The 18,592-nt window shown below is 46.4% G+C and overlaps 1 protein-coding gene across 2 annotated transcripts in view; it reads right to left on the bottom strand.

Moving 5' to 3' along the window:
* Mylk3 (myosin light chain kinase 3) overlaps positions 1–18,592 on the bottom strand; it is a 54,765-nt gene that overhangs the window by 15,180 nt on the left and 20,993 nt on the right. For both annotated transcript variants that reach the window (XM_051195033.1, XM_051195032.1), the window contains exons 2-8: positions 16,815–16,878; positions 15,445–15,493; positions 10,346–10,788; positions 9,047–9,152; positions 8,474–8,567; positions 7,786–7,895; positions 2,603–2,744 (exon numbers count right to left, since the gene is read on the bottom strand). In XM_051195033.1, coding sequence (XP_051050990.1) covers positions 2,603–2,744; positions 7,786–7,895; positions 8,474–8,567; positions 9,047–9,152; positions 10,346–10,788; positions 15,445–15,493; positions 16,815–16,878 — 1,008 coding nt within the window. The remainder of the gene's footprint in view (positions 1–2,602; positions 2,745–7,785; positions 7,896–8,473; positions 8,568–9,046; positions 9,153–10,345; positions 10,789–15,444; positions 15,494–16,814; positions 16,879–18,592) is intronic.

The raw sequence follows: 18,592 nt of genomic DNA on the forward strand, positions 1-18,592 counted from the left end.
CTCAGGTCCTCTGGAAAAGTAGTTAGTGCTCTTAACAACTGTGCCATCTCTCTAGCCCTTTTAATTGTCATTTTAATAATATTTTATTTTAACATAGTATATCCCAAATGTTATCATTTTAACCTTGTAAAAATACAACATAAATACATTATTTTCCTTTTTTCACATTAAGTCTAGAGTCGGTATCTGCACAGCACTTCGGGAAGAGAGGCATACCCCAGTACCCCATTTTGTGACTGATAAACTCTAGGGATTTCCCCAGGTCTCACAACCAGAAATGGGCCTCGGTAAATGCTGTTTTCTCTTCTACAGAGCTGTAGGTCCTCGATCCAGACCTCAGGTCAGAGTTCCAAGCTTTGAGGACTCTCTCCCAAAGGCCAGTCCTTGACCCAAAAGAGCAGATCAGAATTCCAAGCTTTCCCTAATTGCTCACCCTGCAGAGGCTCTGGTCGAAAGCCCTGAAATTAGCTCTAGTGACAGCTGAGGCCAGTTCCCCTCCCTGCCCAACATCTTTCTAAGTACTTAGCCTTAGATCTGATGCCTACCAAGAAAGGTGGTTGGCTGGAGTAGGTACAGCACCCTACCTCTCTCATCTTCTGAAAGAGAGTCACGGAAATGCATGCCTTTCCTGAAATGGGTGATGGAGAGACACCCTCTTGTGGGAATAGCATAGTAAATCTCAGAAAGGACCATATGTGCTATGCCTGGGACTGAACATACATGGCAGCCAGGGACTCCCCTAGGAGACAAAGAAAAGTGTAATGTGTTCATGTGTTCAATGAAATATCAGCCAGCTCTTTAAAAACATGGGGAAAAAAAGAAATATACAATTACTGTTTACAAAAAGAAGCAAGCTTAGAAATAAGGCGCAAGCCTACCAAAATGGCTCAGCTGGTTAAGGCTCATGCCACCCAGCCTGATGACTGGCTTTGACCCTGGAAACTACACCATGGAGTACAGAACCAACTCATGAAAGTTGCTGTCTGACTTCTACATGATGCATTGTGGCAATGTGTATCATGGAATATACACACCTGTACACACACACACACACACACACACACACACACACAGGTTTCTGTTCTGTTCATGAAGACTAGTTGGGAAAAACATATTTTGCATACTTTTATATCACCCGTACTTGCTACCACAAGTGTATATCCCCTTTTAAACTGTGTATGTGTGCGTGCACGTGTGTGTGTGTGTGCATGTATGTGTGGTGTATGCATATACGTACATGTTTGTGTGTAGGTGTGCATGATTGTATGTGTAGCCGTCAGAGGTCAACACTGAGTGTCCTCCTCTACTGCTTGTACCTTATTTTTTTGAGCAAGGTATTTCACTGAACCTGGAGCTCAACTACTGGCTGAAACTGCCTGGCCCCAGAATTGTCTGTCCCTAGAGGGATTACAGATGCAAGACACCACAGAATACTTTTTACACAGATACTGGAATTCTGAACTCAGCTCCTCATATTTTCATAGCAAGCACTTTGCCCACTGAGCCATCCCTTGAATTAAAAACCACTTTTATGTGTTTAGTTATGTGTGGGTGTATGCATACTCCTGGTCACAAGCACTGAACTGGAAGAGGGCATTGAATCTCCTCTGTCATTCCACCTGTCTTCTTTTAAGGCGGGAGTCTCTCGCTAAAAGCAGGACTCCTGTTTCCCCAGTTATGCTGGGGCCAGTAACCCCAGCAATCCTCCTGTTTCCACTCATCTCAGTGCTGAGGTACAGGCATGCCACACTGTGGTGTCTGGCATGGGACACTCAGCTTGTTATGTGGATGCTGGGGCCTGAACTCTTGAGTGTCATGATTGTGTGACAAGTGTTATTAGTACTGTGCCATCTCTCCAGCCACTCCAAGTGTTCTTATTTATTATTTCACAATTTTATACATGTATACAATGTAATTTTTCATTATATTCACTATCCCTCCAATTCCTCTGGGATTCTCCCCTTGAACTTTATTTTTTAGTTACATTTGTTTATATGTTTACTTATGTGTGGGGGTGAGGCAGGGGTACATGTGCACCCATGTGCTATGGTACATGTATGAAGGTAGAGGACCCCTTGGTGGAGTCAGTTCTCTCCTTTTACTGTGTGGAACCCAGGGGTCAAACTCAGGTCATCAAGCTTGGCAGCATTTCTGCCGAGCCATCTTATAGGCCCAGCCTTGAGGTTTTTAAAAAAGCAATTTTATAGATTTGTTTTCATTTGTATGTAGCTATGTCTGTGAGAGTGTGTGCCGTGTGTATGTAGAGACCAGAAGAGGGTATCAAACACCTCAAGCTGGAGTTATAGACAGTTGTGAGCTACCCAGCGTGGACACTGGGAACTGAACTCAGGTCCTTGGGAAGAGCAGTAAGGACTTTTAACTGCTGAGTCATCTCTCCAGATGAAAAATTAATTTTAAGACATTCCTAAAGAAAAAGGTTACTGTATTATTTAATGCTCAACACTTAAAGAGGCACAATTACCTACAAGTCACAAACAAGAGTAGAGAGGTCTGTTCTGGATATCAGAACTAGGAAACCGCAGAGGGAAGCCACAGGGAGCCTGGTGAGCTGGGCGCCTGCTGGCGCCTGCACGCCACTGACCTTGAGGTCCAGGTGCAGGATGTAGTGCTGGTGCAGGTAATGCACGCCCTCACAGATCTGCTTTGTGAACAAGACCACGTCCAGTTCAGTGAGGTGGTACTTCTCATCAGTGATCCGCTCGAAGAGTTCACCGCCATCCACACTGGCAGAGAAAAGTGAGAAGCAGGGTGTCAGAGTGAGTGAGACTTTCACAGGGCCTGAGAGCAGCCAGTCGAGGTGTGCCCAAAGTCAACAACAGCTCGCAAGTCCCCGAGGCTGATTACAAAGGGCCCCTGACGCTGCTCTATGGGGTCCTGTTGGGTCCTTTGTTTTGGCTTAGAACCTGGATCATCTAAATTAGGGTTATAAACTCAGCGGCTTGGGAGTGCCAATAGTACACACATGGCAAGAAGCCTAAGAGAGCCTGGCATGGTGACCCACAGCTATTATCCTAGCACTTGGGAGGTGGAGAACAGAGGGTCCAGAGTTCAGGACCATTCACAGCTGCACAATGTTTCAGATATGCACTACGTGAACCCTTGTCCCAAAAAATAAACCAATTAATGAGTTAATTAACTGAAAAATTAAAACAAAGCCTAAGTATGCAAATTAGATCACTTGTGAGACAAAAGTTTTCCTTTGTTTTTCTAAACATTTTGGCCAGTACTAGTGACTGAACCTAGGTCTCACAGCCCACTACCCCTGAGCTCACTGTTTTTCCCACTTTTAATTCATATATGCTACAACAAATGTTTTTCTCTATTATCCCTGTCAGAAGGTAAGAAGCAACACAAGCACAAAGATAAATGGCCCTTAGTGTATGGCTTAAGTGTTCAGAGTCTGTTTCTGAGCCAGAGAGAAGTCTCAACCCCACAAGGTGAGTACAATACACCAGTAGCTGCAGTATCCTCTACACAGGTGAACTGTAGTACACCTCTACACAGAGTGAACTGTAGTACACCCCTACACAGGTGAACTGTAGTACACCCCTACACAGAGAGAACTGTAGTACACCTCTACACAGAGTGAACTGTAGTACACCTCTACACAGGTGAACTGTAGTACACCCCTACACAGAGTGAACTGTAGTACACCTCTACACAGGTGAACTGCAGTACACCCCTACACAGGGCGGCACCCCACACAGACGAACGAGACACCTCACAGGTGAACTGTAGTACACCTCTACACAGAGTGAACTGTAGTACACCTCTACACAGAGTGAACTGTAGTACACCTCTACACAGAGGCTGGCCACCCCTCACAGGTGAACTGTAGTACACCTCTACACAGGTGAACTGTAGTACACCCCTACACAGAGTGAACTGCAATACACCTCTACACAGAGTGAACTGTAGTACACCCCTACACAGGTGAACTGTAGTACACCCCTACACAGAGTGAACTGTAGTACACCCCTACACAGGTGAACTGTAGCCCCCACACAGGTGAACTGTAGTACACCTCTACACAGAGTGAACTGTAGTACACCTCTACACAGAGTGAACTGTAGTACACCTCTACACAAGGTGAACTGTAGTACACCTCTACACAGAGAGAACTGTAGTACACCCCCACACAGGTGAACTGCAGTACACCTCTACACAGGTGAACTGCAGTACACCCACACAGGTGAACTGCAGTACACCTCTACACAGGTGAACTGTAGTACACCCCTACACAGAGTGAACTGTAGTACACCCCTACACAGGTGAACTGTAGTACACCTCTACACAGAGTGAACTGTAGTACACCCCTACACAGACTGAACTGTAGTACACCCCTACACAGGTGAACTGTAGTACACCCCTACACAGGTGAACTGTAGTACACCTCTACACAGAGAGAACTGTAGTACACCTCTACACAGAGTGAACTGTAGTACACCCCTACACAGGTGAACTGTAGTACACCCCTACACAGGTGAACTGTAGTACACCTCTACACAGAGAGAACTGTAGTACACCTCTACACAGGTGAACTGCAGTACACCTCTACACAGGTGAACTGCAGTACACCTCTACACAGGTGAACTGCAGTACACCTCTACACAGGTGAACTGTAGTACACCCCTACACAGGTGAACTGTAGTACACCCCTACACAGAGTGAACTGTAGTACACCCCTACACAGGTGAACTGTAGTACACCTCTACACAGAGTGAACTGTAGTACACCTCTACACAAGGTGAACTGTAGTACACCTCTACACAGAGTGAACTGTAGTACACCTCTACACAGAGAGAACTGTAGTACACCTCTACACAGAGTGAACTGTAGTACACCTCTACACAAGGTGAACTGTAGTACACCCCTACACAGAGAGAACTGTAGTACACCTCTACACAGAGTGAACTGTAGTACACCCCTACACAGAGTGAACTGCAATACACCTCTACACAGGTGAACTGTAATACACCCCTACACAGAGTGAACTGTAGTACACCCCTACACAGAGTGAACTGTAGTACACCCCTACACAGAGTGAACTGTAGTACACCCCTACACAGAGTGAACTGTAGTACACCTCTACACAGGTGAACTGAAGTACACCTCTACACAGAGTGAACTGTAGTACACCCCTACACAGGTGAACTGTAGTACACCTCTACACAGAGTGAACTGTAGTACACCCCTACACAGGTGAACTGTAGTACACCCCTACACAGGTGAACTGTAGTACACCTCTACACAGGTGAACTGTAGTACACCCCTACACAGAGTGAACTGCAATACACCTCTACACAGAGTGAACTGTAGTACACCCCTACACAGGTGAACTGCAGTACACCCCACACAGAGTGAACTGTAGACACCCTACACAGGGAACGTAGAGAACTGTAGTACACCCCTACACAGGTGAACTGTAGTACACCCCTACACAGGTGAACTGTAGTACACCTCTACACAGAGTGAACTGTAGTACACCTCTACACAGAGTGAACTGTAGTACACCTCTACACAGGTGAACTGTAGTACACCCCTACACAGGTGAACTGTAGTACACCTCTACACAGAGAGAACTGTAGTACACCCCTACACAGGTGAACTGCAGTACACCTCTACACAGGTGAACTGCAGTACACCCACACAGGTGAACTGCAGTACACCTCTACACAGGTGAACTGTAGTACACCCCTACACAGAGTGAACTGTAGTACACCCCTACACAGGTGAACTGTAGTACACCTCTACACAGAGTGAACTGTAGTACACCCCTACACAGACTGAACTGTAGTACACCCCTACACAGGTGAACTGTAGTACACCCCTACACAGGTGAACTGTAGTACACCCCTACACAGGTGAACTGTAGTACACCCCTACACAGAGTGAACTGTAGTACACCCCTACACAGGTGAACTGTAGACACCCTACACAGAGTAACACCCCTACACAGAGTGAACTGTAGTACACCCCTACACAGAGTGAACTGTAGTACACCCCTACACAGAGTGAACTGTAGTACACCTCTACACAGGTGAACTGAAGTACACCTCTACACAGAGTGAACTGTAGTACACCTCTACACAGGTGAACTGTAGTACACCTCTACACAGAGAGAACTGTAGTACACCGCTACACAGAGTGAACTGTAGTACACCTCTACACAGAGTGAACTGTAGTACACCTCTACACAGAGTGAACTGTAGTACACCTCTACACAGAGTGAACTGTAGTACACCTCTACACAGAGTGAATTGTAGTACACCTCTACACAGAGTGAACTGTAGTACACCCCTACACAGGTGAACTGTAGTACACCTCTACACAGGTGAACTGTAGTACACCCCTACACAGAGTGAACTGTAGTACACCTCTACACAGAGTGAACTGTAGTACACCTCTACACAGGTGAACTGTAGTACACCCCTACACAGAGTGAACTGTAGTACACCTCTACACAGGTGAACTGTAGTACACCCCTACACAGAGTGAACTGTAGTACACCTCTACACAGGTGAACTGCAGTACACCCCTACACAGAGTGAACTGTAGTACACCCCTACACAGAGTGAACTGTAGTACACCTCTACACAGGTGAACTGTAGTACACCCCTACACAGGTGAATTGTAGTACACCTCTACACAGAGTGAACTGCAGTACACCTCTACACAGGTGAACTGTAGTACACCTCTACACAGAGTGAACTGTAGTACACCTCTACACAGAGTGAACTGTAGTACACCTCTACACAGGTGAACTGTAGTACACCTCTACACAGAGTGAATTGTAGTACACCTCTACACAGAGTGAACTGTAGTACACCTCTACACAGGTGAACTGAAGTACACCTCTACACAGAGTGAACTGTAGTACACCTCTACACAGAGTGAACTGTAGTACACCTCTACACAGAGTGAACTGTAGTACACCCCTACACAGAGTGAACTGTAGTACACCCCTACACAGGTGAACTGTAGTACACCTCTACACAGAGTGAACTATAGTACACCTCTACAGAGTGAACTGTAGTACACCCCTACACAGAGTGAACTGTAGTACACCCCTACACAGAGTGAACTGCAGTACACCTCTACACAGAGTGAACTGTAGTACACCTCTACACAGAGTGAACTGTAGTACACCTCTACACAGAGTGAACTGTAGTACACCTCTACACAGAGTGAACTGTAGTACACCTCTACACAGAGTGAACTGTAGTACACCTCACCCCTACACAGGTGAACTGAAGTACACTCCTACACAGGTGAACTGCAGTACACCTCTACACAGGTGAAGTATAGTACACCTCTACACAGGTGAAGTATAGTATGCCCTTACACAGTGTGAGCTATAGTACACCCTCACAAAGTGAGCCATAGTACACCTACCCAGAGTAAGCTGTACTACACCCACATGGAGAGTGCTGCAATGCACCTGTACAGAAATTGGTGTGTATCCAATGTAACGAGATTCTTCATATTTTCATGGAATCCAGATAGAAAGATTTTCCAATTTCTCTCCACATTTCCCATTTCCAACTGTTAATCTCTCATTCAAAATCACTAAAAGTTGCTTAGGACAAACTTGCATAACCTCTGCAAATCAGATCAGACTTGCTGGCCACTGATTCGTTATAAAATGACTTTGTCCTCCAAATTCCATGCTCAGATTCAAAGCAGTAAACAAGGGTGGGTGGCATGACTCTGGGCACACCAGTAAGAGCAGAGAAGCCACCACCCCACCTCTGAGATACTCACTACTCCATGATCAAGGTGAAGCTGTTCTTGCTCTCAAAAGCATCGTAGAGTTGGATCAAGTTGACATGGCTGAGCTGGTTCATAATGTTGATCTCATTCTTCACATCCTCCTTGTGGGACCAGAGGAAAATGGTTTTCCAAGAAAACAGATCAGGAAGAGAAGACCATTTGCATCTCCCAAGATGTGTGCATGCCCACACACAGGCACACACTCATATCCATATACAGACATGCTCAGTTCACACACATTCACACACACACTCATTCACACATTCATACATTCACACATATACTCACACACTCACATGCACACAAATGTTATGCTTCTTCCGACTCCTGCTGCCACAGCAGGTCTCCTTGACTTGTCACACAAAGTGTGTTCTTATAACAGAAAGGACCTTGATTCAACCCACCCACTCATTACACAGGGGGCCCAAGAAGGAAAAGCCCTTGTGTCCAAGGTCCTGCCAGCATGTTGGCAGAGCCAGCCAGGCTGTCCACATACGTGAGGTCTGGACTAAGGAATGTGGGTGACTAGTGAGTGGTGTGTAAGAGTCAAGGTCAAGAGGAAGGGAGCACATCAAGTTTCCCGCTTGGCATGGAGAGGACTGGAGCACGGTGCTAGAGAGAAAATGAAAGATTCTGGGCTTGGCTAGGGGATCTGGCTGGCTCGGGGCAGTTGTCTTACCCGATCTTTGATGTTCTTCACTTTGATGATCTTGGCTGCCAGTGCTAGGCCTGTGGATCTCTCTGTACACCTGTGTACCTGGCCAAACCGGCCCCTGTAGAGACACAGGGACACAGTAAGCTATAGAGACTATGAAAAGCTCACCAAATTGGGGAGGACAACCATTCCCCTCCTCATACATACCATGTGGACTGTCCTGCACCACAGGCTATTGTCTTAGTCATCACTCACTCCTGGGCTAACCCAGCATCTAGAAAATCACTTCTTCACCACCCACAATCATGTGACATACTCTGCAACCTAAATGGAAACCTCCTGACCTTACCATGAGCTATTCTGGATATGGGAATGGCCCCCTACCCACTCTACATCATCCCAGCCTACTTAGGAACCCAGGCCTAGCACTCCTGTTCCCTCAGGAATGTTTCCCATGCCCTACTTTGAGGGCCTCCTACACCTCCCCCCTCATATGTGCAGCCACCTGCACCCCAGGGAGAGCCCTGTCCATTCTCTATGCAGGTAAGCCTCCATGTTCCAGTCCCTGCTCCCCGGCCAGGTGGATGCTGCACTCACCCTCCCAAGACTTCATGTTGGGACACTGTGTAGCCTGTTGAGATGGAGGTACCCTTGACACTCACTACCCGATGTTCAAAAGGGGCTGGGGGAGCGGCACTGTCATCTGTAGAGAAACAACAAAGAACCCTTGAGTCTCCTACAACCCTCCTAAACTCACTAAATGTCACTTGGGTTACCAGGTGGCAGCTAGTACTTGGAAAGACCACTGCGTCAGGACTGGGCTTTTTCTTTTTAATTTTATTACTCTGTGTGTGTGTGTGTGTGTGTGTGTGTGTGTGTGTGTGTATGTGCATGCATGGCATGCATGTACACATGGATGTCAGGAGCTAGTTCAGTCTTCACCACATGTGTCCCAGGCAGAAAATGCCTTTACCTGCTGAAGTGGCTCTGGGTTTTTATTTTAATTGGATAATATAAACACCCAGAAATGTCACATGAAATTATTAGAAGAAGAAGAAGAAGAAGAAGAAGAAGAAGAAGAAGAAGAAGAAGAAGAAGAAGAAGAAGAAGAAGAAGAAGAAAATGTGCAGCAGTCACAATGCTACAAAGCAGCACAAATGTCTGGCTGGAAGATTCTAAGGCTGGATCCTCGTCTGTTCATGCTTGTCCTGGGAGCATCCTGCGTGCTCCCTGAGTGCAAACAGTGCTCCACAGACTCCCAAATGCTTGGAGTGGAAGCTCTTTGTCATAGCCGAACACAGACACCTAATCCCCTCTGCAATGAATGACAAGCAGGTCAAAAGATCACCACTTCCACCCTATTGCAAGTGGCAGCTGGAATGGCTCGCTGTGTCCTACACCTGTCAGTGTCTTTTCTTATTTTTCTCCTCTTCTCCGCCCCCTGTCTGAGGGGAGAGCATTATATGTAATCTAGGCCTACCTCAAACTCATTCCATAGCCATGGGTGACGTTGAACGCATCCTCTTGCCTCCATCATCCACATGCTTGGATTAGAGACATGCAACACCACATTTGGTTTTATGCAATGTTGGGGATCAAACCCAGGGCTTCAGTTTTGTGCATACTGGGCACACATTCCAGCAACTGAACTATATCTCTAACCCTCATGCTTTTTTGCACTCTTGCCTGCCTTCATTTAAAATGACGCCAGTGGTGGAACCCTGAGGTAGGAAAGTTGCCTTGAGCAATCTACGTAGCTGGGCCATGGAGGTTTGAGCTGCCAAACCATCAAAGCCAATTCAAGACCCAAGTGTATTTTGGACTTAACTAGCCAGAGGCTTCCTCAGAACCTCATAATCTAGGGAAGGTGTTGAGCTGAGCCTTGGCCCCACTTACCTAGAACTGTGACGGCAGCCTCTGCAGCAGACGACATCCTCCCTCCGGCTTCAGTTCCCCCTGAACCCTTGGCTGCATGGTCCTTCCAGGGCTCAGGCTTTTGCGTTCCTGGATCTGTGTCTTGCTGCAGGTCTGTGGTCCCAACAGCCTCTTCTCCCCAGTCCCTCGTGGTCAAGCTTGGTCCAGCGAGAGGCTCAGACCCAAGCTCCACCTCCTCCTCTGTATTCATTCCTCCATTGTTGCTACTCCTCTTTGGCAGGGGTAGAAACTCTCTGGCTCCTTTAGGGATATGGTTTTCCAACTCAGTCCCAGGGTCTTTGGGATGTGGGTCATGCTCATCAGGTTGGGTAACTTCTAGAGCTTCTGTAGAGGCTGTGGGGCTGCCCCTTTGTGTCTCAAGCAGCTCCCCAGGAGTATCCATCTCTTGCACGTGGGCAGAGATCCTGGGCAGAGAGAAATATGGCCCTGAGGTTCAAAACAAGGAAGTTCAGGGGATGAAACTCAGCAGGACAGCATTGCTTGGTGCCACAGTTAGCTTCAGCTGTCAGTCAGCTTGACACAAACTTAGAGTCACCTGGAAATAGGAAACCCCCTATGGAAGAATTGTCCAGGTCAGATTGGCCTGTGGCCATATCTATGAAGCATTTTCTTCATTGCTAATTGATGTAGGAGGGCATAGCCTACTCTAGGCAGCACTCTCCCTACACAGATGAACCTGGACTATGTAAGAAAGGTAGCTGAAATGCAGAGACCTACAGCCAAACATTAGGTAGAGCTCAAGGAATCCTGTCAAAGAGGGGGAGGAAGGATTATAAGAGTCAGAGAGTCAAGGACACCATAAGAACATGGTCCATATAATTAACCAGGCTGGGCTCATGGGGCTCACAGAGACTGAAGGGACAATCAAGATCTCTGCATGAGTCTGACATAGGTCCTCTGCATGTATGTTACGCTTGTGTAGCTCGGTGTTCTTGTGGGACTCCTAACAGAGAGAGCAGGGGCTGTCTCTGACTTGTTTGTTTGTCTTCAGAGACAGGGTCTCTCTATATAACAGTTCTGGCTGTCCTGGAAATCATCCTGTAGACCAGACTGACCTCGAACTCACAGAGATCCACCTGCCTCTGCCTTCTTAGTGCTGGGATTAAAGGCGAGCATCACCACTGCCCAGTTTGTCTCTGACTCTTTTGCCTGCTTTTGGGACCCTTTTCCTCCTACTGGGTTTCCTCATCTAGCCTTGATATGAGGGTTTGTGCCTAGTCTATAACTTCTTATGCCGTATTTGGTTGATATCCCTGGGAGGCCTGCTCTTCTCTGAAAGGAAACAGAGGAGGAGTGGATCTAGGGAAGAGGAGAGGTAGGGGGAGGGACTAGAAAGAGAGGAGGGAGGGAAACTGCAATCAGGATGTAACATACGAGAAAAGAATAAATAAATTAATAAAGAAAAAAAGAAAGGCCGCTGAGCAAGCCAGAGGAAGGAAGCCACTAAACAACGCTCCTCCATGCGGTCTGCTTCTATTCTGGCCTCCAGGTTCCTGCCTTGGCTTCCCTCTGTGATAAGCCAAATGAGGTTTTCTTTCGTTTTTGTTTTTGTTTTTCTCCTAAATTGCTTTCAGGCATGCTATTTTTCACACAATAGAAAGCAAACTAAGACACTTAGCATATGCAAGTTCCTGGCTTTAATCCACTGCCTTATCAGAACTGTGTGTTCTCTGGATCATGGTAGTCCAGTTTTCCTAATAATTTTGTTTTGCTTTAAGCCAACTGATGAAAGGATCTGTTAGGATTTCAAAAGTGCTAGTAAAAAATAAGACAAATACAGATAACAAAATTGCTTCAATAATGTTACAGTGTTTGAAATAATAAGAATACTAAAGTATATTTTCTAGCCATAATTTGTACAATTTTAGGCCTGACTTATTTTTATTTAGTTAAAATATAGTTACATTATTCCTCCTAATATTTGTTGTTGTTGTTGTTGTTTTGAGACAGGGTTTCTCTGTGTAACAGCTCTGGCTGTCCTGGAACTCACTCTGTAGATCAAGCTGGCCTTGAACTCACAGAGATCTACCTGCCTCTGCCTCCTGAGTGCTGGGATTAAGGCGTGTGCCACCACTGCCTGTCCCTGGCCCATCTTAACCATTTTTTTTTTTAATTTCTTCTTAAAATTCTAAAACAGCCATATCTGTGTTTCATTTTGTAAACATTTTTTTAAACAAAGACAAATCTCTTTATCTATTTGTTTATGTCTGTGCATGCATGTGCACTTTTATTTGCAGGTATGTGTGCCTGTGTACATGATGTCAGAAGAAGACATCAAGCATCTTCCTCCACTGCTCTTCGCCTACTCTTTAGTGGCAGACCCTGTCCCTGGATCTAGAGCTCATGGAGTTTTTGTTGTCATTGTTGTTTATCTTTGTTGTTGTTTTACTTTTGCTAGACTGGAAGCCCCAATGACCCCGTTTCTGCCCCTGTAACAGCTGGAGTTATAGGAGTCATGAGGTGCCCAGATTGCTGGGTGCTGGGTGCTGGGGTATGAACTCCAATCTTTGATTGGCAGCCATTTCTCCAACCCCAATGTTTTTAGAGACACCTAATTTCAAACTTGGAGGCTAATTTTCCATAAAAGAATAAACAGAGAACTAAAATGTTATTGATCTTTCCTTATGGTTGTATAGCATTTACACTACAAACTCAAAGTTTCATCTTCTATTGCACATTAAAAATTATTAGTGGCCAGGTGGTTGTGCACGCTTTTAATCCCCACACTTGGGAGGAAGAGGTGGATCTCTGTGAATTTGAAGTCAGCCTAGTCTACAGAGTGAATTCCAGGACCCTGTCTCAAAACAAACAAACGAAAAACCAAACATAAAAATAATAAAATATGACTAAAATTCAAGTTTCATGGATGGGGGGTTGGTGCAGGATCCTGCCTCAATTTGTTATACCAGACTTGGTTGACTCTCCCAAAGGAAGCCTTACTGACTCTGAGGAGTGGATGGGCACGGGGTAGGTGGAGGTAGGGGAAGGGGGAAAGGGGAGGAGGAGGGAGGGGGAACTAGGGCTAGCATATAAAATAAAAAAAATTTAAGTAAAGAAAGGAAAAAAGAAGATGGGCGGGGTGAAGTGGCAGAGCCTTCATCTAACATGTACCGTAAGTTCCATTCCCAGCTACATACACACAGACTAAGATGGTAAATTGTGTGTTACATGTCCTTTATCATAATACAAATAATAAAGAAAAATATAAGTCCTCTCTCCAGCAGTTGAAAGCCGAGGCTCTTCTCTTAAGTTTAGAACTTTAGGTATGGAAGCTGACCCCAAGTGGTGCCGTTGCGAGACCTGTCAGCCCATCTACAGTTGGTTGAGAGACCTGTCAGCCCGTCTACAGTTGGTTGAGAGACCTGTCAGCCCGTCTACAGTTGGTTGAGAGACCTGTCAGCCCGTCTACAGTTGGTTGAGAGACCTGTCAGCCCGTCTACAGTTGGTTGAGAGACCTGTCAGCCCATCTACAGTTAAGCACTGAGCAAGAGTGCTTGGGGCTCGATGGGCTTCAGTGATGGCAGCAGGATGAAAGGTGGTACCCAAGTTAAGTCCCTTGAGCCTGTCTCAGACCAAGGGGCTCCAAAAATCTTGACAAGCCAGTCAGGTAGTGGTGACACACATCTTTAATTCCAGCACTTGGGAGGCAGAGGCAGGTGGTCCTCTGTGAGTTCTAGGCTAGCCTGGTCTACAGTTCGAGTTACAGGACAGACTCCAAAGCTACAGAGAAACCATGTCTTGAAAAAAACAAACAAATAAACAAACAAAAATTGGCAAGCCAATTGCTGGAGGAGTAACCAGGTGGTCAGTGGAAAAGGCTATTGGCCACTTCAGTCCTCTCTGGTCTTCTCTTTCAGTGGGGTAGGAGGTGATCCCAGTGCCACACAGCTCTATGTCATGCTTGGTATCCAAAGCTTCCTTACCTACTGCATAGCACACCTACCACAGGCATTGCCAACTGACAAACTCCATACTGCCAAGTTCAGGTATGGTCTCAGGATACCTACAGGAGCAGCCCCTTCTGGTCATTTTCAATCACTTTCCTCAAAAAAAAAAAATAACACATCTTGGGGAAGGAAGGGCAGGTGGTGGCCTCCCACTTCCTGAGGCATGCTTCAGGTCTGGTGGGTCTGAAATTCAGCTCAGGGGTGACACTGGGGTGGGAAGCACTTCTCACTGAGGGGATTTTGAGGATCCCTAACATGGTTCAGGAAATTCATCCCTACTGCAACAGTTGCTACAGTCAGACCTTTGGCCTGCATCCAGACACGTCTACCAGGAATCCCTCCTTCCAGTCTGTCAAGGACCCTGGGACAGAGGTGGCAGGGTGGGTGGGGCCCCATTTCCTTCCAGAACCTATCACCACAGCACAAAGGAGGCTGGATAATCTCCCAGTGCTAAGTCTTGTGGTCTCTGTGACAGGTTAAGGGAGTTCAGGCAAGTGCAGAGGACATCAAGAAACTACGAGAAGCCTGGAAAGCCAGGGCCCTCTCAGACTTTGGACACGCTAATGCTGCACCACAGCACTGAATACAGATGGGATACAGCAGCCAGATCTCCCTTCTACAGTTTCTACTTGAGCACCACATAAACCTCCCCAAAGCACCTGCCCCACCCTTCTCTCCTCAGGACTTAATGTTGGCCCGAGGAAGTGGGTGTGCAGTTAAGCACATTGATTGGTAAGCTAGTCTCAGATCCCAGCTTTGTGTGATGGTAGCATTCAGCCCAAATTTCACCATCAGTAAAATAATATGACAACCACCTTCACACGCCGGGAATCCTGGGAGAATAAAATGAAACGATGCCTGTAGAAGGCTAGGCCAATGCTTGGCATGTGATGAAGTGCTCTGTGAAACCCATTTGTTGAAGAATTTATCTAAGAGAGTGCTAGCCAGTAAGAAGCCTGAGCCATCGGCCAAACAGTATATAATTAATATAAGTCTCTGTGTGTTTATTGGGGTGGGGGGTAAACAGTTGTGCCACTGGTCCACTGGCCATGCTGCATGTAAATGGATGCAGCTGATTTCACCCATTGCCCAACACAGAAGACCATCCCTTACCTGGGATGTGCTTCACCACTGTGAGCTTCACTGGTTGGAGTTAGCGGTCCTAAGGGCAGAGGGCTGGACTCTGAACTCAGCCTCATGTCCTCTTCTGAGAGCCAACAGTCAGGCTTGCTGGACGAGGTTCCTTGTTCTGCACTTTGGGACATCTTGAGACTGGTGAGGACCTCGCTGATTCTGCCAAGTGCTACAGACAATCCCAGGGTAGTCCCAGGGTTCTCACTGGATGCCTCGGGAATCCTGGTTTCTACTTCTGTGGGTGGGGGTACTTGGCCCGGGCCAAGAACTTCAGCCCCCTGCCTCAGTGAGTCTCCTGCCTGGGTGAAGTCAGCTCCCTTCAGTGAAGTATTGAAGATGAGAGGCAGCCTCTCCACTGTCCCCACTGTTCTGTCCTCCTCTTGGCTCTCTGTAAGATAACAGGGAGCACAGAAACACATTCTAAGAGGCACGGATCACAAAGGAAAGACGAGCCAGCGTATATGTGTTGTTCCATGTACCACATCTATAAAAGCCAAACACCGGACATGACCCTTGGAGGATGTGTCTGGATGATAGAGCATCCACCCAATGGAGCCATTTTTAAAATGAGAAAATAGAAGCTTAAGAGATGGCTCAGCAGTTAAGAGCACTGTGTACTCTTCCAGAGAACCCAGGTTTGATCCCCAGCACCTACAATGTAGCTCAGGTGTCTGTGTCTCCATTTCTAGGGGATCTGGTGCCCTCTTCTGGTCTCCATAGACAACGTGCACACAAGCAGTGCACAGATACATGGGGACAAAGCACCAATACACATTGAGAGAAGACAGGAGGATGTCTGTGAGTGGCGCATGTATGAAACACACCGCTACTTATAAGTGGTTTGCACAGACTGGAAGGACAGACTTTTAAATGACCACAAATAGAGGTCTTAATGAGGAAGGGCATAAGCCAGACTTTTCTTAGCATATATAGTTTCATAAATTTGACTTTAGAACACTAAAAATATTATTTGAAAAAAGAGTTTTGTCTTCTTGAGACCAGGTCTCACTGTGTAGCCCTGGCTTGCCTGAAACTCACAGAGATCTGCCTACCTCTGCCTTCTGTGTGCCAGGATTAAAGGTACGCACACCATGCCGGGCATGTAAAGTTTTAAAAAAGAATTAACTTTTATAATAGCAATCCAGAACTCTGGAGATAAAGGCAGAAGGACCAGAAGTTCAAGGCCATCCTCAGCTACATCGTGGTGTTTGAGACCAGCCTGGGATCCATGAGACCCTGTCTCAAAAAGCCAAACAAGACTAAAACAACCATGCCACGCACGGGTGGCACACATGCTATTTTATTCTGAACCATTCTATGTGCGGTAGAAACCGCAGGGGGCCACTCACCTGCTCCTCGGGCAGTCAGCACATGCTTTGGCTTAGCTCCAGTAACTTCAGGTTGTTCCTTGTTCTAAAACAGCCACAATAAAAACACCCTCAATCACACATCCACACGCTTAAATGTAGTCAGTTTATTTCATACCATCCACAGCAGTGCCGCTGGACGTCAAGGCTGGATGAGCCTAGTTTCAAACCCAGAACCCAGCTCCTTTCCAGTACTTCACTGAATGGCTAGGGAGCTAGCTGGGTCTCCTGAGAGGAAGTTCTAAATAGCCTGGAGTGCAAGGGTCTTAGGCCAAGAATGGGAAAAAAAAAATCCTAAATCATCAATTCAGCTTACCTATTCATGCTGCTATAGTTCTGGTTGAGACTGGATTCTGAAGTCACATCCATGCTTGGGGATGGGGCCCCAGCCTTGGAGCTGAGGAACTACCTCCAGCTGACTTTTATCATTGGGCCTGCAATTGCCAGACTTTCTTTGTTTTTCAAGAGAAAGTGGAATTAGATTTTTAAATCAGACTTAATAAAGTGTAAAATTAAAATAACTTATTCAAGCATTGTTTGTGTACAGTAAATCATACATACAAACTATTAACTTTTTGTGAGACAGTGTCTCACTATGTAGTCCTGGCTGATCTAGAACTCCCTGTAAAAACCAGACTCACAGAATTTTGCCTGCTTCTGCCTCCTGAGTACTGACCTTAAAGGTGTGCATCACAGCACCAGTTCAACAAATGTATGATACATAGGATAATTCTGCTACCCCCCCCCACCAAGGGATTCCTAGAATTTTAATGTGAAGATTTAAATTTTCAGTGTTGGAAACCAATTAAAATCTTTTCAATGCTGCAGATAAAGTGTGTCTTCAGCTGTGTTTTTGTTGTTGTTTGTTTATTTGTTTTCTGGATTCCCATTAAGGACCTCTGTGGCTCCAGCCTGAGAGAGGCCTGTAACTAGTGAGTCATACTCCCTGGTGTACAGGGGCCCAGGGGCATGTTAACCAGAACTACTGCTGTGACTTAACACCAGGAGCCACATTTGGAACTTTACTCATCAAAAGTTCAAAACCCCCAGGGGTCCCAGCAGGAGATGGAAACCTTTTTTGCAGAGTTCCCTGACAGTCACAGAGTGACCAGGGCCAGTATAAGGCTCTGAGGATGTCTGTCAGGTCCTGGTCTCTAGCAGACCTTTAAGGTTTAAAGAAGAGCTGTGCAGCCGGGATTGGTCTGAACCAGCACTTAAGCATCCTCTGGACCAGCGCTCAGCATCCTTACACAGTGGGCTCCTTAACACTGGTCACTGTGTTTCAAAATAGCTATAGCTGACACAATTTTCAAAACATCTCAAGATTAGTTCCTACTGCTCCTGCCCACTCTATGAGATAATATTTACAAATGGGATGGTTCCTGATTTACACAGAAAAAGTGAGAAGCAGAGAGAATCAGAGGAGTAAGCCAAGTGCTGAAGGCAGAGTTAAAAGGGGCAAGTTTGACCCAAGAGGCAGGTTCCTGCCACACTGCTGTACTGGGAAGGGTGATGTGGGGTCCCCCACCCAGCTCCGGGGCTATGGTTAGACACTGACTGTGGTGTCCCATCCCCTAAGCATGATTTGACTTCTGAATCCAGTCTCAACCAGAACTGTAGCAGCTTGAATGTTGATCTGACTTAGGGTTTGTTTGTTTTTCCATTCCTGGTCTACATCTTTGTTTATCCCCTGGGAAGGTCCTCAAAGTCCTCCCCTCTCCCAAACGCCCCTGGCCATTTTACCTTTGCTTCACTCACTA

The sequence above is a fragment of the Phodopus roborovskii genome, unplaced genomic scaffold, assembly GCF_943737965.1.
Source record: "Phodopus roborovskii unplaced genomic scaffold, PHOROB, whole genome shotgun sequence".
Classification (NCBI taxonomy): domain Eukaryota; kingdom Metazoa; phylum Chordata; class Mammalia; order Rodentia; family Cricetidae; genus Phodopus; species Phodopus roborovskii.